The sequence below is a fragment of the Embiotoca jacksoni genome, unplaced genomic scaffold (genome assembly GCF_022577435.1).
Source record: "Embiotoca jacksoni isolate LCO1_2020_lvr unplaced genomic scaffold, fEmbJac1.0.p SCAF_5, whole genome shotgun sequence".
In the NCBI taxonomy this organism is placed as follows: domain Eukaryota; kingdom Metazoa; phylum Chordata; class Actinopteri; family Embiotocidae; genus Embiotoca; species Embiotoca jacksoni.
Window position 1 is genome coordinate 17,182,211 of NW_027185403.1, and position 19,226 is coordinate 17,201,436.

General features: G+C 43.5%; 1 protein-coding gene across 1 annotated transcript in view; it reads left to right on the forward strand.

The window, feature by feature from the left end:
- gpc3 (glypican 3) overlaps window positions 1–19,226 on the forward strand; it is a 107,373-nt gene that overhangs the window by 48,672 nt on the left and 39,475 nt on the right. Inside the window, exon 3 of the mRNA XM_069170678.1 lies at window positions 11,512–12,197. Coding sequence (XP_069026779.1) covers window positions 11,512–12,197 — 686 coding nt within the window. The remainder of the gene's footprint in view (window positions 1–11,511; window positions 12,198–19,226) is intronic.

The window sequence follows — 19,226 nt, forward strand, 5'->3', positions numbered from 1 at the left end:
CTCTTCCAAAGTCTTTTCTATTTCACAGTTAACTCACACCTGAGGTACTACTGTCTCCCCCTTCTGCCAGTGGGAGTAAATGCAAAAGCTCCGTCAGCCTGTGCTTACGTCATCGGCTCCGTTGAGTCCTACGTGGTGGATACATTGTTCTGAGTGCGACCACCTCCCTGAAATGACTAATATCAGAATGTGATCCACTCAGTCCAATAATTTAAGAGCCACATTATTGGATTATTTTATCCCCATTCATGTTAGCGTAGAGCTAAACCAAAAGTTCAGTCTGGCGTTAGTTTTTGTCCATAGACGATTCCCAGTATGCATTCGTTTGAATGTCTCACCAGGCACCAGATTTCAAAACTCACCCTGCGTTCAGCTACCCTTAAAAAGTATGTACTGTATGAAGTAGTATGTATGCAACTGGGACATACTACTTCATAATAAAAATGTACCTTGAACTTTGACCCTTTTGTAGTAAGAAGAAAAAGGAACAAGTACACTTCCCTTTAATTCTTCTTTATTTCTTCTTCTTCCCTTCCTTCTTTCTTTTGAGGGGCGGAGCATTAGCGCCACCAACTGTCTTGGCGGCTCTGTCAATGCGATGTATTTTCTGCCGATGTATGCTGGCCTGCATACTGCAAAATACGACCGGATGTAGTAGGACATCCTGGTACTTTTAGCATACTACGTTTAACATACTATGTATTGGGACATACTAAATCTTTTTCTGGCGTACTAAATAGTTTGGTAGTATAGATACTGGAATGCAAAGTCACTGTACTGTGAACAGCCCTGTAACGTGCCAGAGCGTGTAATACACCTGTCAGTCCACTAGAGGGTACGTTGACAGGGTAACATTTTGCCTCACCTTGGTGAGAAAAATACACGCATGTATGGACAAGTTCAAAGAAGAAGGTCATTAGACAGTCTGAAGTAGGTTGAAGGTGGTTAGATGAATCAAACCCAGACTCTCTCCTTCGATACCAGGGTTCAAGTTTGTGGGAAAATGATGTGGACTGATGTGGATGTGGACTCTTCCTAACCTAACAGGTAGTTTTTGTGCCGAACTACGACCACATGGTTTTGGTTTAGACAAGACAAAACATGACACTAACTATAACTGAGTATCTGTTAGTGGACTGACAGGTGTGTTACACACTCTGGCATGATACAGAATAGCAATATTACACGCTTTGAAGTGATACTGGTTTGCTGTGAAGTAGAGAGAATTTTCTGACGATGGTAGGCTTAATCAGCATTGTGTGAAGGCTTTAATGTAACAGACGTTCATTTTTCTTTTGTCATAGTCCTGGTTTATAGGTTTTAATTCAGTTCTTGCATCACCGTTTCTGACTGTCGAAGATTCCAGCAGATGAAAAGAAGAAGTACAAAGAACATGAGGCTGCATGTACTTTGAGATGAAAGAAGGCTGACGGGGCTGTCAGCTACGTGTGCACATATATTGCCAAAAACACGTGTTGCCAGTAGAATGAATGTCGTGAACTCTATCTAAGCTGTGTTTATACTCAATTTGTCTCAGTGAAGAGGAATAACGAGGAACGATTTTGTGAATTTTAAATGAGCCTTGCAAAATGCTGTCTTTGCTCATTTTTACCTTCTTTGGTTCTTCCTTTGTGGTCGTCAGTGCGATCAGGGATTCCTCCCTTTTACACTTAAAACAGCAGTATACTGATGCATTCTCTGTCATCTTCTGAAGTCGGGCTCTTTGAGCTGTCTTCTGCTTTGTACTTGCTGTTTGACTTGTTGCCGCTCCCCAACATTTCTTTCCTCTCTGAGACAGCTGCCTCCTTTTCTTTAACCAACTCCAAAGCGCTCTTCCCTGTAGCTTTACTCTGATAACTTTCCCAGTTAGAGCGAATTGTCTCAGTCGATCTGTCAGCCAATGCTGTTAAATCAGTTCCCACTCCCTCTTTCTAGTAGCCTCTGGCTGTTTCAGTTATTTCCAGCTGATCGTTTTCCTCCTCACCCACCTGACCTCTCTGCCCTCCTGACTATGCGTTTCAGCCCGATACCTCCCTTCTCGGTGACAGCTATACCGATAAACTGTGAGCTGCTGTTTGCTGAACTGTAGGGTCCATCATTTTATTCCGTTCTTGTATCCTAAAGATCCTTTTAAGGTTGCTTTCTGTGCACCACAAAAAAACCCAGCAAGCTCCTTTCTTCCTCCACCACGTTTTGAGACTGCTGCTGGTGAAAAGCTCCATATTTTTGTGTTCAACATTAAAGTCTATGGCCTGTTATTTCTCCCTGAGGCCACCTGTCCTTTCACAAAGTTAAGACTAAAGTTGAAATACTCCTGCTGAAGTGATTTCTTAATGTTGAATCCTTTTTTTTTTTTTTCCAAATTAATTATCTTCTGGTCCGTCAAACACAACTCACACTCATTCAGTGTTCTGAGATTGAAGCTGCATTCATGAGGAGAAGATCAAGTAAACACTGGAGCTCTCACTCTGCAGCTCTGCAGCTCTGTAATGAAACTGTCATTGATGTCCTTCAACCCTCAGGGCTTCAGGCAGTCAATTACAAACACGATCACATACCAACACACTAACACACACACACTCCAAGTCCATTCGATCTTATGACAAAGGATGAGAATAAGTAATCTTCAAGCTTTCTGACACTATCAAAGTAGCAGTACGTCACAATACATCTAATATACTCTGAATTATTAAGGTGAAATAAGCCATGAGAGCCAATATACATAAGCTAGGATTAATTATTAACGCAGCAAGGCACTGGCCTTTTGAGTCTTTTATTAAATTCTGCTTGTAATAATTACATTTTGCTCTTATCTCATTTGTTCATTTTGTGTTATTTAGCACACACACATGCACAGACACACACTCAGGCATCACAAGAGGTTAGAGTGTAACTCTGTGAGTGTAGTGTAACTTGAGTTATTCTATTAAAGTCGCACACTTCGAGGTAACATCAGCTAAAACAACACGGTGAAGCAGCCGAGCTTCCAGCAGGGTTCAGGTTGAAGGGACAAAAATCTGACATGGAAGTTTTAACATCATTTTTTTTATTATTCACTGAAAGCATGTTTTACAGTCACAGCTGCAGCCATCCCTCCTGCACCCTCACAGTTTCACTCCATCTCTTCTTCTCCATCTTTCGCAGTCCGTGTTTCTCCCTCTCCCTCACACTGTGCACCCATCTGTTTCAAGAACTTCAAAAACCCTATGTATCCCCTCGCTGCTTGTCTGTATAAGTTCACTTCACATTTCAGTTCGTTTCTCTTTTATGTCTCGTAAGCCTGACTTCAAAAAGGAGCCAATCTCATCTTTTATTATTATTTAATTGCTTCATGAAATGGCAATGCAAATATTTCTCCTGTAATGTTTGTTTCTATGTGAACGCGAGCGTTGCAGAATCGAGCCGATGCACGGGCGTGATGCGGCGCAAGTGTGAAAACTACACTGGGGGTGAACGAGTGTGAGTGTATTCATCTTACACCACAGGATCTACTTACAGATGCATATTGGATTATTAGGGCGTGGATGCTTAATTTGGAGTGCAGTACTCAAGACGTGTTAGTCGTGACCTCCCTCATCTCTGCTCGTATCATCTCCACTCTGGATGGGCTTTTTATTCACGTCCTCAAATCACAACCCTGGAGGGCAACAAGAGCTGTGGGTGTGTTTGTGTGTAACTGTGTCTCGGCCTGTGTGCTGGAAATGAATCCATTATTGGAATAGCCTTTCACTCAAGTATCACTTTTCGGAGTGGTAGGATTCCTGGGAGTCCGAGGATGTTTCTACTGTGTGTGTATTTTGTCTGCGAGGCGAGCGTTTGATTGGAGTGTCAGGTCTCTCTCACCCGTAGCTGAGTTTTTGGCGAGAGGTGTGCGATGTGTCTCGCAGCTCTGGCACTGCTTGACTCCAGCTGCCTTTGAATGCAGCTTCAAAGCCTGCCTCGCTGAATGTTTCTCTCCACACGTTCTGGCACCATTCGCTACCCCCCCCCACCCCTCCTCCTCCTCTTCCTCCTCCTCTTCTTCCCCACCAGCTCTCTGCTGTGTTTTTCCAGTTCACTTTTGACCTTGTGTCCTTCCCACCTCACTGTGTCCTCTACTCTGCTGTACACTGTGTCCTCTGACATCGCCTGTTTGCCGGTCTGAGATGGAGCACGACTCAACTTTGACCTCGGCAAGGACCGCAGCGCCACAGAGATCAATGGAGTCAATGGTGACGGGCAGCAACATGGAGGCAGAGGAAACAGCTTGGCTGCTGGCGCATTCTGTATCACCTCTGGCAGCAGTTTGTGTGTGTGTGTGCGTGTGGAGTAATAACTTTTCATGTGATTTATTCATATGATTATTTACCTCAGTATGGAAGGTCAAGCACAAAGCACAGTGAATTTCTGCATAAACTTTTATCACAGATCACAAACAGGTCAAATATCATAGCAAGTAAAGATTTAAAGTAACAACTCTTATTATCATAGTTTTCCCCATAATTGGTAACTGTAGCATCGTCAAAAATGTTTGACCAAAAACCAATAATGTGTTCGTCTATTTTTTGAATACAACTATGTGGCTTTCAGCCCAAGTACTTTTGTTTTACTGAGGAAGTAAATCTTTAAGAACAGCTCACAAATAGAGTTTATAGGTTCATTTAAAAAAAGAAGAAAAAAGAGTCAATTAGCACCTGGAAACTTTAGTTTCTAGCAAATGTTCTTCAGACTGAAGTAATGAAAGAACTTGTTTTGTTCTGTGTTTTAACCAGTGTTTGGTATTCAGTGGCATCTACTAGTGCGGATGCAGATAGCAGCTAACTGAACACCTCTCACCTCAACCTGCCCCTCCGAGTGCGCTACTGTAGAAACACGACATGCTCCGTGGAGGACGTCCTGCTCACTACGGAGATACGAAGGGCTCAGTCTAAACGAATGGTTTCTCCACCTGCTGAGATCCAACATGTATTATTTAGACCAATTTGCTGTGCTAAATTGGTGGAAAATGATGTGAAGCAAAACTAGTGGAGGTCAACAGTTCTTAGTTACATGTTTTTTACACAAAGGAAAACATAACCATGAAATTTATTTTCCATTTCTGTCGATAGACTTCCCCTAAATCCTTTGGTCCTCAGCACAAAGTTAGCAAAACATAATTAGCAGAGAAAAATGGTAAAATTATTGCATCAAACTGTTTATTGTTTTCATGGTGCCAAGTCTGAAGTGTACTTTAGAATAATTATTGTAGCTGTGTGTGCACAGCAGTGCTGTTAAGGATTGTTACCAACGTTTCTGTTGAGCCCACTTTCAGTTTAACCTGTAAACAAAGTGGTTTAGAAAAGTTTCAAGCCCTGTTAGACTTGAAGATTTCTCATTGGGTGTCCAGGTCGCAGCATTCACTTCGTTCAGTGCAGAAATGATGGTGTACACTGTAAAAATAACAAATTATACTATAGCAATACAACACATTTGAATAAAAAGTATTTAATCTGAGGTGTTTATATTTTCCAAAGAGATCAGAGTGGACTGTAAGTTTAAGAAATTCCCGTCTTTAATTTTCCTCATAGGGAGCAGACTACAGTCAGTAACACCACAGGAGGATTTTTCATTGTTTCTTACTTTGTCCAACTGTGAGGAAACATTTTCCAGAAGCTAGCGGGGTGTAAGATAAATGAATGGAAATAAAAATCTGCTACTGTGTGTGTTTGTGTGTGAGTGTGTGGCTCTGTAGTCCTTACACCTACCTTAGACCTTGCCCTCCCACTATAGTTTGCCAAATGTTCACCCACACTGTCACCACCTGGCCACTGCCGTGCGCTGTGATTGCATTGTGTTGATCCGTGTGTATGTGTGAGCGTGCTGGTGTGTGTTTGTGTGTGCGACGAGGTGCTCTCTAACAGATGGAGTAACCTAATACACGTCTCATTTCTACCCCGCTGTCCGCTGGCCTCGTGGTCTGCTGGTGATGCTATCGAGACCTTACCAGCATCCCGTCTGCTTTGTTCCTGGAATCAGCCCACCCCTCCCTGCCCTCCTCGCTGCCGCCAGGGCACCCGGACGTAGACACACGCTGGTCCTGCAGGACAGGGGACGTTAGGTGGAGCTGGTCTCAGGTTACCTAGGTACAGGTCTGAGTGAAGTGTGTCTGGAAAAACAACATAGTGTTTACAGTCAATGAACAGATGCTGCTTTTGTTGTAGACGGGCTCATAAAATCAAAACTGATTGTTCAGGCTGCTGGGAGGTAAATGTTTGAGTCAGCTTGTGCTCATTTCTCGGGCTCAATCCAAGGGCTGCTCCTCAACTTATAGTCGTTATTTCCAGACAACAGTCGACCAATAATATTATGAAATAAATGATTTAAGTTTGAGTTCCAGGGCGGACAAAGATAGTAACCAGTAACATTATTAACACTCTGCTGCATTACAGAAAAATACTGAACCGTAAGAATGAACTTTTAAAATCTAACGTTTACGAAGTGAGCTTCCTGTTAGTGACAATGCTAACAGCAAAAGCATTAATGATTCTGAATGTGAGGAAACAACCAGCAAGCAGACTGAATATTTAGTGAATTTATTGTAACACAGTTACAGTTCGACACTGTTGTAATGTTGCGGTGCGCAGCATTTAGTTAGCCGTACTGAAACTTAGGTTTGTATAGATACTTTATGTCTGACTAACCGAGTCACTGCCGTCTACGTACACTTCACTTCAGCTGCTAATGTTACTTCTCACATGAGAGTTCCCACAACCAGGGTCCACTGGACAAACACCACACCCAGTTTACCCATAAGGCTACTGTCCTGCTTTCCCTGCAGGTAACAAATGTCTCTCTGAACATGCACAGTTTGAGGGTTTGTTTTCTTCCTGCGACTAAACAACTAATGAAAAGTTGGTTGAGTGAGACTTTTCTCTTCAACTATTCTGGGGCATTTCTTCTCAGTACACTAATAAATCCAGTTAAAGCGATGATTTACTGCAGACACCTGATGAGACATTTGGACCACCGCTGGCTTTATAAAGCTCTTTCAAAAAGAAAACATGTCTAATTACCTGACAACTAATCTGACACGTTGGCTCTGGTGCTAGTCCTCTCTCTGCGTCCTGGACAGGTATTGCTTTGTTAGCAGGACCAGGTGGCAGCAGCTCCGCCATCCGTCTCCGTGGCAGCTAGAGGTGAAACTCCATCAGCCAAATGGATTAGTCTCATTGGCTGGGTAATTTACTGATGTTTTCCTCTCTTGAAGATAATGGGTGTATGGGCCGCTGATTGATGAGGCAGTATGGTGCACGTCTGCCTTCGCAGCACATCAGCCTCAGTCAACGGTCAGTCAAGTCTGGTGTGTCGAGAGCCGCAGAGTTTGACTTATGTCTCCGAGACTGATGGCCTCCCTGAACATCAAATAGGTTCATTTGACAGGCCATTCATAGATTATGTGAGAGCCTGTTTTATGTCACTTAGAGCCTTTAGATGTCAGAAAGAAGTGACCTCGTGGATTTATTAGATTTACTGATAACATGAGATCTGCACTACTTGATCACGGTTTAATTGGTCTCTAAGATTAATGACATGATCTGCAGAGAAAGTAGATATTTTAAAGCATTCTCAGTTTAATACTGAGATTCATGTATCCTCGGCTCCACCATGTTTTGTGGATCTGGGATGCATATTTTAATGGCCAAGGAAGCTGAGAGGCCCCAAATCCCTTGGAGTAAACCTTATCTGGCTGGGTGGACAGCGGTAAAGGAGGACAGGCAGAGGCATTTTCCTCCGCCGTGTGTCGCTGATCTGACTGCAAAAAGCCTTCAGTCTCAGGAGAAACAAATTTCCAGCAGCCAGCCTTCTGCCTCCATCTGTGACACTGACAAAATAAATACTACTGCTAATTTTAAGTGTGACCCAATATGTTTCTGTGGTCTCTCGATCTGGTAATGTGCGCTCTTGACCTCCTACGGTTGTATCCAGGATGTCACAGGTCCCTGACATGCAGCCCCTTTCCCCTCCATTAATGGATACCTGATCTCTGCGCAGGCTTTCAGCGATGAAGGAGAGTGAGCAGCACCCACAGGAAATGGGCTCACAATGGTTCTTAGCATGACTCAGAGCCATTGAATTGCATTTATGAAGAGCCCTCAAGTCTTTCTCCTCACCATTACAAAGTGGCTCTCGTGTTTATGGTGTAAGAGATACTACAGATAGCAGCTGAATTACAGGGTTTGATGTAAGGGGATTTCATAGACAGCAAGAAAAGAAGAAGCAAATAGCTTTGAGGTGGATGTACATTTTCCCACTGCCTTCTTGTTTCGATCAATACCCTAAATATAAGAGGCCTCCGCTTGTATCTTCCAGGAATAGAAAATGTTCTATCACTATGCACATCTGTGATTTGTGTGTGTGTCTTCCCTGATTTCAGAAAGTCTCCTTTTCTCCGCTGGCAATCTGCACATCTGTCTGCTCACCGGTCTCAGAAGGAAGTGCCTCTCAGGCGCAGCGGGACACCCGCAGCCTGGAAAACCAAACAGATGTGCGCTGCTCCTGTGCATCCTCTCACACCCACCCAAACGTCCTGAAATGCCTTCCTTAACCTCTACTCACTCAGCAACTGTTTCGCTGAGTGTGCATGGTGTTTTCCAGCCTGCTTCACATTCACACACGTGTAAACCTTGAAATGCAGCCTGCTACTTTCCACCACTGATGTGATTTGAAGGACCAGTTTGTAGGGTTTGTACGGATAATTTGGCAGAAATGGAATTCATTATTTTCAATGATGTTTTCATTAGTTTCTAATAACCTGGAACTAAGAATTGTTGTGGTTTTGTAAACTTCATGTCTACATGGGGGCAGGTCCTCTTACATGGAAGACACCATTTGGCCGCCATGTTTCTACAGTAGCCCAGAAGGGACAAACCAGCTCCACAGTGTACCTTTTGCATTTTTACATTTCCTGAAGGCCACTGTAGGCTCTGCGACATACTTGGAAGGGAAGGGGACTGTTGGTGGGAGGAGAATTCAGCTTAGGGAGGCATGATGTGGGATATTTTTTGCCCATATCCGTTAAGCTGATATTTTCCAACTCTTTTGGCTGATTGCACAATAATTATCGTTCAAATGCATCTTAATGATCGGGATGAAGGTTTCTTCAGATTGGCAATTCAATTTGTAGTGTTGAAGGAATGTAATGTGGATATTGGTCTCGGACACCTAAAAAAAAATCCTCCACATTGTGGACATTTTTTCGGCCTGTCATATCAGCAGAAATATTTATTTCAGGCTGATACTGATGACGTGCAGATATCCCTGAGTCAGTTGGTTGCAATCTGCAACCTTACAGTTCGATGCCACTAAATTCTACACACTGGCCCTTTAAGAGATATCTTTAGACAAGACTTTTACTGATCAACGCCTACTGTGACCCCAGGTAGTAATTACAAGGTAGTAATTGTTAATTGTCTTTTTTACAAAAAAAATTTTTATTAATCTTTTCATTCAAACGCTCTACATTTACCTAAAACATGTCACTTCACATGCTTCAAAAGTTCCACAACTACAATCAAACCCAGACTCACAACCCTGATGCACATATATCAATATTTTGTAACATGACTGAGGGTGTTGAATGGAAGGTAATGTGAAAGATTTTTCAAATATTATCTTTTATCTGTTTGATTTTTTTTTTTCGGACAAGGGCAGAGAGCTACTGTTGAACACAATAGACAAGGACCAGAATCAATAAACATATTTTCAGTGATTTATAAAGAGGTAGATTCAGTGTCATGCTTTAAAATCTATTTCACAGTGGTTAGCATTGTCGTCTCAGCGAAAAGGTTCAATTCCGGGCCTTTCTGCGTGGAGTTTGCATGTTCTCCCTGTGCCTGCGTGGGTTCTCTCCGGGTGCTCCGGCTTCCTCCCACCGTCCAAAGACATGCACCTCAGGTTAATTGGTGATTCTATAAAATTGCCCTTAGTTGTGAATGAGAGTGTGAATGGTCTTTGTATCCGTCTGTCTCTCTGTGGCCCTGTGATGGACTGGGGACCTGTGCAAGGTGTACCCTGCCTTCGCCCAAAGTGAGCTTGGACAGGCTCCAGCCCCCCCCCCCCCCCTCCCTCCCCCACACACACACACACACACCCGTGACCCTGCTCAGGATAAAGCGGGTATAGATGATGAATGGAGTCATTTTACCTCAGAAGAAGTTGAAATCCTTTTAACTCCATCTGTGTTGATGTGTTCACTATTTCCTCTAAAATCTGTTGTTTTGAGTCTGAATAGAATAGAAAAGCATTAAACAGCAAACGCCCTGAACTGAAGTTTAGTTTCTTATGAATTCAACTTGTATTTGGTGCAACAAAGAGAATAATGTGGTCATTCCTGTCTGAGGTTACATAGTTTAAATTCACAACAGCATTCAGTTAGTCATCATGAAATGGTGGTGTTCATTTCAGATATCTTTCGTTTATATTTCCATCTTCACACGGACCTCTTTTTAGTGCACACAGAAAAGCACATTATATGTCAGCTGTCCAAGGACTCAGAGCTGCGTTGGCTCACAAGCTTCATTTGACCTCAGAGAAGCATGAAGAGAAAGAAATTAAACTACCCAAGCAAGAGAAATGGAATAACAAAGATGAAATGGCGAGCTGTTGTAGCACAAAAACCAATAACTTCCTCTAATGTCCCCTAAACCAGCCCCCCCTCCTCTCCCCCTCCTCCTGTCCTCACAAAGCAGTTCACACGTGATGTAGTGGACTAGCTGTGGAATAAATGGGATTTCACTATCCCTTGCTGTTCTCCTGTCCAAAGCTTAATTTCACTGAGTCTCAGCTCCCCTGCTAAGTTCAGTAATGGAGCTTTAAATCCCCTCTGTTGTTGGGTGCTCACTCAGTTTGCTACTGGGTCGATGATAGAGCTCTCCCTTCTTGTGCCACCTTGGTGATAAGGCTTCACTTTGTGCCTCAAAACGATACCGATTATATTCCCTCCTCACATTGGCCACGCGCCCCTCCCTCCTACACGTCCTGAATGCTTTCGTCCTCACAAGCGTCTCCCTCTTGACTAATATATTCACATTAATACTGTTTTTAAGGATTCTCTGAGCTCGTTTTTAGACTGCTGTTTTCTAGTATTGAAAAGTCAAACCTGGATCTTACTTTCCGTCAGAAGCTTTGTTTTCTCTGTATTTCAAGTGATAATCTGCTGTTGCAGTATTTTGTTTGTGTGTTTTTCCTGTGCATGTGTGAGCGGTCCCATTAGAGAAAACCGATCCAGAGTAACTGGGGAGAAGGGAAAGAGATGCTGTGCGTGGGAAGTTTTCTCTGAGATTGTTAAGGATGGGATCGTTGTTTGGAGGGATAAGCATCTATTTGCGTGTTTCGTGTTTGAGCTAAATTGATGCCTATTTTCTAACAGATTGCCGTAGCTGCAGTGATTATTGAGGCATATCATCACCTTGTGAATGCAGCAGCTTTCAGAAGATGGCCCGAGTTTCACCTCGTCTGACTGTTTGCTCGTGTTGCTCTCTTACTTTCTTGCAGAGGCCTTCGACCTGGTGCTGCGTCACGGCCGTAACTCTACCCTGTCCATGCTGAAGTCAGACTTCCCAGGACTCGGAGGTGCGGCCCAGAGCTCGGTGGGGCAGCTCTTCCTGGACATGTCCCTCTACATCCTCGGCTCGGACTCCACGGTGGACCACATGGTGGCGGTCCTCTACGGCCGCCTCTTCCCCCTCATGTACCGCCGCCTGTTGGGGGGTAGTGGCTCCTCTGCGTCTGAGGAGTGCGTTAGAGGAGCCTGGAAGGACTCGGCAGCGTTCGGCCCTTATCCTAAACTGATGATGACACGTCTCTCTCGCTCCCTCCTGGCCACGCGAGTCTTCCTGCAGGCGCTGAACCTGGGCATCGAGGTCGTCAACACCACGGACCATCTGCGGCCCAGCCGAGACTGCAGCCGGGCCCTGCTGAGGCTGTGGTACTGCCCGCACTGCCAGGGCATGCTGGGGCCGCCGGCCTGCAGAGGCTTTTGTCAGGCAGTGATGCAGGGCTGCCTGGGGGGAGCGGTCGAGGTGCAGCCCCACTGGAAGAGCTACATCGATGGACTGGGGAAGCTGGCTGGTGCCATGAGGGGGGAGCAGGACATGGAGGCTATCGTTCTCAGACTGCACACAATGATTAGGCTGGCTCTCAAGCATGCTGTGAACTCCCGCAGCCGCATCAGCACCCTGGTGAGTGTGGCACACCAACACACTTAGTAATGTGTCAGACTGTAAATGGCAGTGTACTAATACATGAATGACCTCGCTCTGGTGTGGCCGCGCTCCTGGAGGTTGTGGTGACACTATGAAATTATCACCTGCAGGAAGTCCAGTGAGTTTAAAGGCCTCCCAGATGCCAAAACATTGCACAGGTTATTATGCTTACAGTTTCCAACACTGTGAGGGAGGATTTTTATCGAGGCAGCTATAATCTCATCCTCCATCTCAATGGTTTGCAAGATTTAGATAAAGACAAAGACAAACATCAGTCTCACTCACTTCAGTTGGGGGCCATGAGATTAATGAATTAAATGGCGCATTTCCTGTTTTGGGTCCATCCATCATTTATACCCACTTTATCCTGAACAGGGTTACGGGGGGACTAGAGCCTATCCCAGCTCACTTTGGGCGAAGGCGGGGTAAACCTGGACAGGTCGCCAGTCCATCACAGGCGTGGGGTACAGCCAAGCTGCAGATGTAGGTGGACAGCGTAGTGGTCACTAGGTGTCGGTCAGCTCCTCCAAAAATGGTCACTTCAGGCTCCAAAAAAACAAGATGTTGAGAGCCAAAATGCCACAAAAACAGTATGACACTGCCGCACCTTGCGCTGCAGTATCACACTGCCAGTATAGATCTTTTTTTTCCACATTAGACCTGTGACATTTCAGCATTCTGTGCCAGCAGACACATTTCCCCTCGAACACCTGAGCTACAACGTGTTATTACCTCCGCATCCAAACCAGGATTTCACTTTAGACTGCACTGAATTTAAGGACCAGCATGTGTTTTTTTATAGGCACGCCGACAGATCGTCCCAGCACGTCTCGCTGAAACCCGTCTCTCACTCCTCAGCGCCACTGACCCGTTATGTGTGACATCAGCTGCGATAAAACTGTCAGCTTTATTCGTAGCCCACATGTGAAGTCAGAGGGAAGTGCTCATGAAATATGAAGGCCTTTTTCTGCCAGATTCCCAGAGCTGGATCTGCTTTTGCTTCGCTATATCTGCTGAACTTTTCACTCTCACACCCTCAATCCCCGCAGTGACCAGGTTTCCACTCAGAAGCCATCATTTATTAACACACAGGTTGACCTCACTTACTTTTCAGCACGAGGGCGTGGCTGCAGCCATGAATTGCTGACTTAGGGGGAAATAGCTCGCTCTCTTTCTCTCTTGTGTTTGTCTGTTTGAGATCCTTATCCAAAATTAAAGAAGTCGTGCGGACTCCAGTTGCCGTCTCCACAGATTACTTTACATTGTGTTCATGGCTCTGAGTCTGGTTCCAGTTTATGGGATTAAAGCTGCTATGACAGTGCATTGTTTAGCTCTGTGAAAAGGCTGTGTGTGTGTGTGTCTGTGTGTGTTTGAGGGTTTGAATGTAATCATGCAGAGACACTCGGTTCTCAGCGATGTCATTGAAGGAACAGAGGCATCGTTTCCCCTAAACGCTAATTGTGTCCCACTGAGGAGTCACAGGAGATCAAACTAAATTAGACAGCACCTGATTACTTCCCCTCAAATAAACAGATTAACATTTGTCTGAATGAACTTGGGGATTATTGTCTATCAACCACCTTGTAGAGTCTGGCTTCAAATATGTAATCAAGTTCATTTTTGGAAAGATATTTTGAAAAGAGACCATTTTTATTTTCTGGATTCATTGTTTGATAATTTACATCATAGGGTTCAAAAGTTAGAGCCTGATTGATATGTTGATCGGTTGTTATTTGCCTATCCCAGTTACAATACATCAGTATCCGTAAACAGTGCTGGTAACAAATGTTACAGTCCATGTGTTGTTTGCGGCCTTTAATCTTTGTCAGGTTTTTTAAATGTGGGTCGAAGCCACATTGGACTCTTTCGTGACCTTAATATTGACTTGAATGGCCGTCGATCAGTCTGTCACTGCTCAGCTTTGATGACCAGGCATTTTTTAGTTCATGTCTGTCTCTCTACACCAAAGGGGGCATCAAAGTTAGAAATGTTTGAATCTTACACTGGTGCAGTGGTTAGCTTCGTTACCTTACAGCAAGAGTGTTCTGGGTTCGATACCGTCCTTGGGCCTTTGTGTGTTGCATGTTCTCCCTGTGTGGGTTCTCTCCGGGTACTGATGGGCTTCCTCCCGAGATTCATTTCAGGTTCATAGGTGTGAATGGTTTTTATTTCTGTCTGTCTCTATGTGTTGGCCCTGTGATAGACTGGCGACCTGTCCAGGGTGTACCTTGCCTTCGCCCAAAGTGAGCTGGGATAGGTTCCAGTCGGGGACATCTTGAGTTTTGGAACATAACTGAGTACATTACATCAAGTCCTCCAACCGCTACAATCATATGGTTCAAATACGACCCACAGGAGTGTTTCCTAAATTAGCGTCCCCGGTTAGGTTCAGGCACAAAAACACTTTGTCAAGGTTAAGCAAAGATAATATTTTGGGTTAAAATGATCACTTAGCGGCACAGTGGTGCATTGGTTAGCATTGTCGCCTCACAGCAAAAAGGTTCGAATCCGGTCCTGGGCCTTTCTGTGCGGAGTTCGCATGTTCTCCCTGTGCTTGAGTGGTTTCTCTCCGGGTACTCTGGCTTCCTCCCAACATCCAAAAACATGCACCTCAGGTTAATTGGTGGTTCTAGAAATTGCCCTTAGGTGTGAATGAGATTGTGAATGGTCTTTGTTTCCGTCAGTCTCTCTGTGGCCCTGTGATGGACTGGCGATCTGTCCAAGGTGGACCCTGCCTTCACCCTAAGTGAGCTGGGATAGGCTCCAGCCCCCCTCCCCCACTCCCCCCGTCCCCCCGTGACCCTGTTCAGGATAAAGCGGGTATAGATAATGGATGGATAGATGATCACTTAAATAATGAGGGTGAAAGTTACGTCTTCCTTAGCGTCATGCAGCATTCATCGTCATGGCAACAGTAAATGTGTTTTTTAAAAACTGTCCCAACTTGCCACCATTGTATCCACCCAACCCACCTCCTCCTAACAAGAAAAGACACATTATATAGACGTCATCTGAACTGCGTCACCTCTGCAGCTCACATTCATCTGCCTACCGTGACAATGAGTCCTAATTGACCTCCAATTGGCATTGTTTCCACGATACTGACACACATTACGTGCCACCGCTACGTAATCAGGTGTTAATAGGTTGTGGTCATTTCATGTAAGGTCAATGGATATCAAATGACGAGACACCCAAGACAGCAGATTGTTGTTGGTTACACCGACCACTAGAGGTCATTTAACATAACAACCTAACTGTTCTATGGAGTTGTTACTTGGAGGAGGAAAGTCTCCAACATTTAGTACATTTTAAAAAAATCACAGCTGTGTTAAAAATAACCAACAGAAATGGATGGCAATTAAATGCTAAATCACTATGACACTGTCCTCCCAAGAAGAATGACAGCATCAGTCATTTTCACACAATGTATATTTATTTTCTGAGTGACAAAGCCCTCTTGTGTACTTCATATCTGACAATTAGGACGCGGACAAAGGAAGAAGTCCGGTGGTGTTGTCATCAATCTTATTTGGAGAAAACGCTTTTAAGTCACAGTTCATTTCCTGTTTTAGTATTTTTTTTTCAATTATGAGTTTATTATTGTCAAACAAAGAACTTTGTTCTGGCCAAATGTGTCTAAGTTGGAGTTTTGTCCCTAAACCTAACCAAACCTTAATGTTGGTGTTGCACCTTGGGAGGCTGTGGCTCAGACAGTAGAGTGGGTTGAACACTAATCAGAAGGTTGGTGGTTCAATCCCCAGCTCCTCCTGTCCACATGCCAAAGTGTCCTTGAGCAAGACACTGAACCCTAAGTTGCTCCTGATGTTGTACCATCAGTGTGTGAATGTTCTCCTGATGGCAGCACCTTGCATGGTGATCTGTCTCATTAGTGGGTGAATGGAAAAACCATGTTAAAGCGCTTTGAGACCGAAAGGTGATAAAGCGCTATACAAGTACAGACCATTTACCTTGTATATCTGATTTTTTTTGAAGGGCCCAGATTGATGAAGCTGTCTTGTTAAAAGAGGAGAAAGAAGTCCCTGCGGATTTACTCAAAATGTATTAAAATTATTAATTTGAAATAAAAGGAAAGTTTATTGGAAATTATAAAAATGGTAGTCTATATTTTTGGCCAATAAAAAGCAGCAATGTAATCACCACAGTGTAAGTGATGGATCTAAAGTGTAGCATGTCTTGTTTTGTGGTTTCATGTGATTCCAAGTGTGGTGCAGATGTGGTCGCTATGTCTCACTTAACCTCGCCTCTAGTGAGAGTGCAGACCCCTGTTACCAAGGGTGACAGACGGATCGACTCCATCTGAGGAGAAGAGTCCTCGAGGTACGAGAGAGACATCTCTTCTCCTCTCTGCGGGCTTGAAACATGTAACTCTGCTGGCAAGATTACCACTCATCGTGTGCCAGCCCCTCTCTGGCATGTTAACATTCATTTCCTCCATCCGGTGCAACTCCAGCGTGAATAAGCTCGTGTTCAGAGAGATGGCGAGGACAGCCAAGAGGCCCTGCAGCTCCAATCTATTCCCCCTGTCAACTTCCCACCCCTCGCCTGGAGTTTGATGTCATCCACCTCCGTCTCTACATCTCATCCTCAGCATCCCTCTCTCTCTCTTTCATCCCCCCACATTTATTTCTTTTCCTCTCGTTCTTACGCGCTGCTGTGCGAGAAGATGCATGATTTATGAAGCTCTATTTTTACCAGTTACTGAGGAGAAAGAAAGGAGAGAAAGAGCGACAGAGAGAAGGAAAGAAAAAGAATAGATGGAGGGGAGTGCGAAGTGCGAGCCCAAGGGGAAGGAGGACAGGAGTGTGGAGGAGACATCCATCACCCTGCGACCCCTCGGCTGAAAATGAAGATGGGAAGTAGGTTGAGACAGAAATATGATGGATCTGACCAAGATTAGAGGAGATATACTGCAGAGGACACGAGTTGTGTGTTGTTACACACTCGACACAGTTGGGTGCTTAGTTATATCAAATACGTCTTTGTGTGCCTGTAACAGTTGTTGTCAGTAACACACTTTTCATCAGCTGTCTTTTTAGGTGTCGTCCTCTTTGTGCACATGAACATCAAATCACATCCAAACTGTTGCTCCACTGAAGAAACAAAAGCATTGATTAAATCTCTGCTGCATTTTTATGACTTGTTAATCCATTAAAACATGTGGGCAGGAACCAGACCCAGCTTTTAAACATGTAATAAATCATGTTTACATATCATCTAACTTATTGTTTATCATGTTTAAATATTATTAATGTGAGACGTGTTTAATTTGAATTAGAAAAGGCAAACTGTGGTGCTTAAAAGTCCCCAAAGACTCGATCTGGAGTTTGTTTGACAATGTAAATTAAGATACATTTGCATGTATAATTAAAAGCAGAGCATTTGACTTAATGATGAAAAATAAGCCTTTTGTTTGTTTAGCTGATCTAATTGAATAATGGGCCTTTTAGCTGTTTACACAGAGAAATTAACAATTTCTTTCATGGATTTTGCTTTCAGAAGAAAGATGACAATTTGAGCAAATGTTTTGAAAATAATGAAAGCCAGTTCAGCTTTTAAGTTAAATTTGCTTACTGATCATTTAATTATTTCTCATTTTGGTTGCTCATATCATTTGCCATAATATTCTTTGCATCAAAGATCCATTTATCAAACCCTCACTGTTCTCCCAATGCGGCCAATTAGCTCCTCATTGCACCTTCTTAGGGCATCTATCACATTGATCGGGCCTGTTTTCCATCTTACTTTAAAGAGAGCATCACGTCCCAACATCATGTCAGCACTGTTGATAAAATCTAAATTACATGATGCTTTAAAAGCTTTTCACAGCTTTGACTGCAGAGCTGTTAGTAAGAAGTTTGAAATCCATTTTTATCACAAGTGTCTCTTCAAACAACAACAAACAATACATATTTCATTCTGAATTAAACTATCATCCTCACATCATCTATTTTAGTGAGATTAACATCCTCAGTTTAGTCCAGTTTTTAGTCACCTGTTTCAGCATTGACAGTTTTACCACCTGCCACTGTGTAAGGGTTATGTTTTTACCTTTGATCAGTGTATTTCACTGGTCCATGTACACAGTATACAACCACTCTTACCCTTACATTAGACTTTGACTCACATGTTACCTCTGGCTCAGCAAGTCCCAACCAGGGGGTGCATATTCCCTCAGGGGGAACTTCTGGAGCTGCCAGAGGCTACGATTGTGGAGCTCAGCGAGTTGGAAATACTGCATATCGACATTTTTACAAATAAACCAGTTTGATGGAAACCTGTAAAATTACAGTTTACTTTTGACAGACGTCTATCATGGTGAGATAATATGACACAGATTACATTGAGAAACAGCAGCGAGTAGCGATGACAATACCAAGACAGACCACTCAAAGTTAGCACCACAGTAACGGAGCGATGAATGTTGACATGCTGTTTCCCTCCTTCACAAGTTAAGAGCTTTGGTACAGTCATGGTTATCATATTTGTAACATTAGCTGGTCTGAAAACACTGTGTTTTCCTCACAATATACCACACTGGATATACAAATGCTTTATTCATGAAACAACTCATATTAGAGATGGCAGCAGTTTAAAAAGGCAGAGCTGTACACCTGTCAGTTCACCAGAAGATACCGTGTCAGTGTCACGTTTTGCTTCGCCTAGGCGTGAAAGCACACACATATATAACAACTGAAAAAGGAGGTCAGGGTTGATTGCATGAAAAACACAAAACTTTCACCTTGAAGACTGATGTTTAAGTCTGTGAGAAAGCAAAAGTCTATGTAGATTTATTTTAATAAACCTAAGTAAGTTATTTACAACTGAATTTATTTAACTTACACAACATACAATACGTAACTCACTATATTATGTATGTATTTACGTACATAACATAGTTAAAGTTATATTTTTTAACCTAAGCCTTGATCTTTTCCTGAACCTTACCACATGGTTGAAAATAGGACTCTTCCTCCCTCCAAC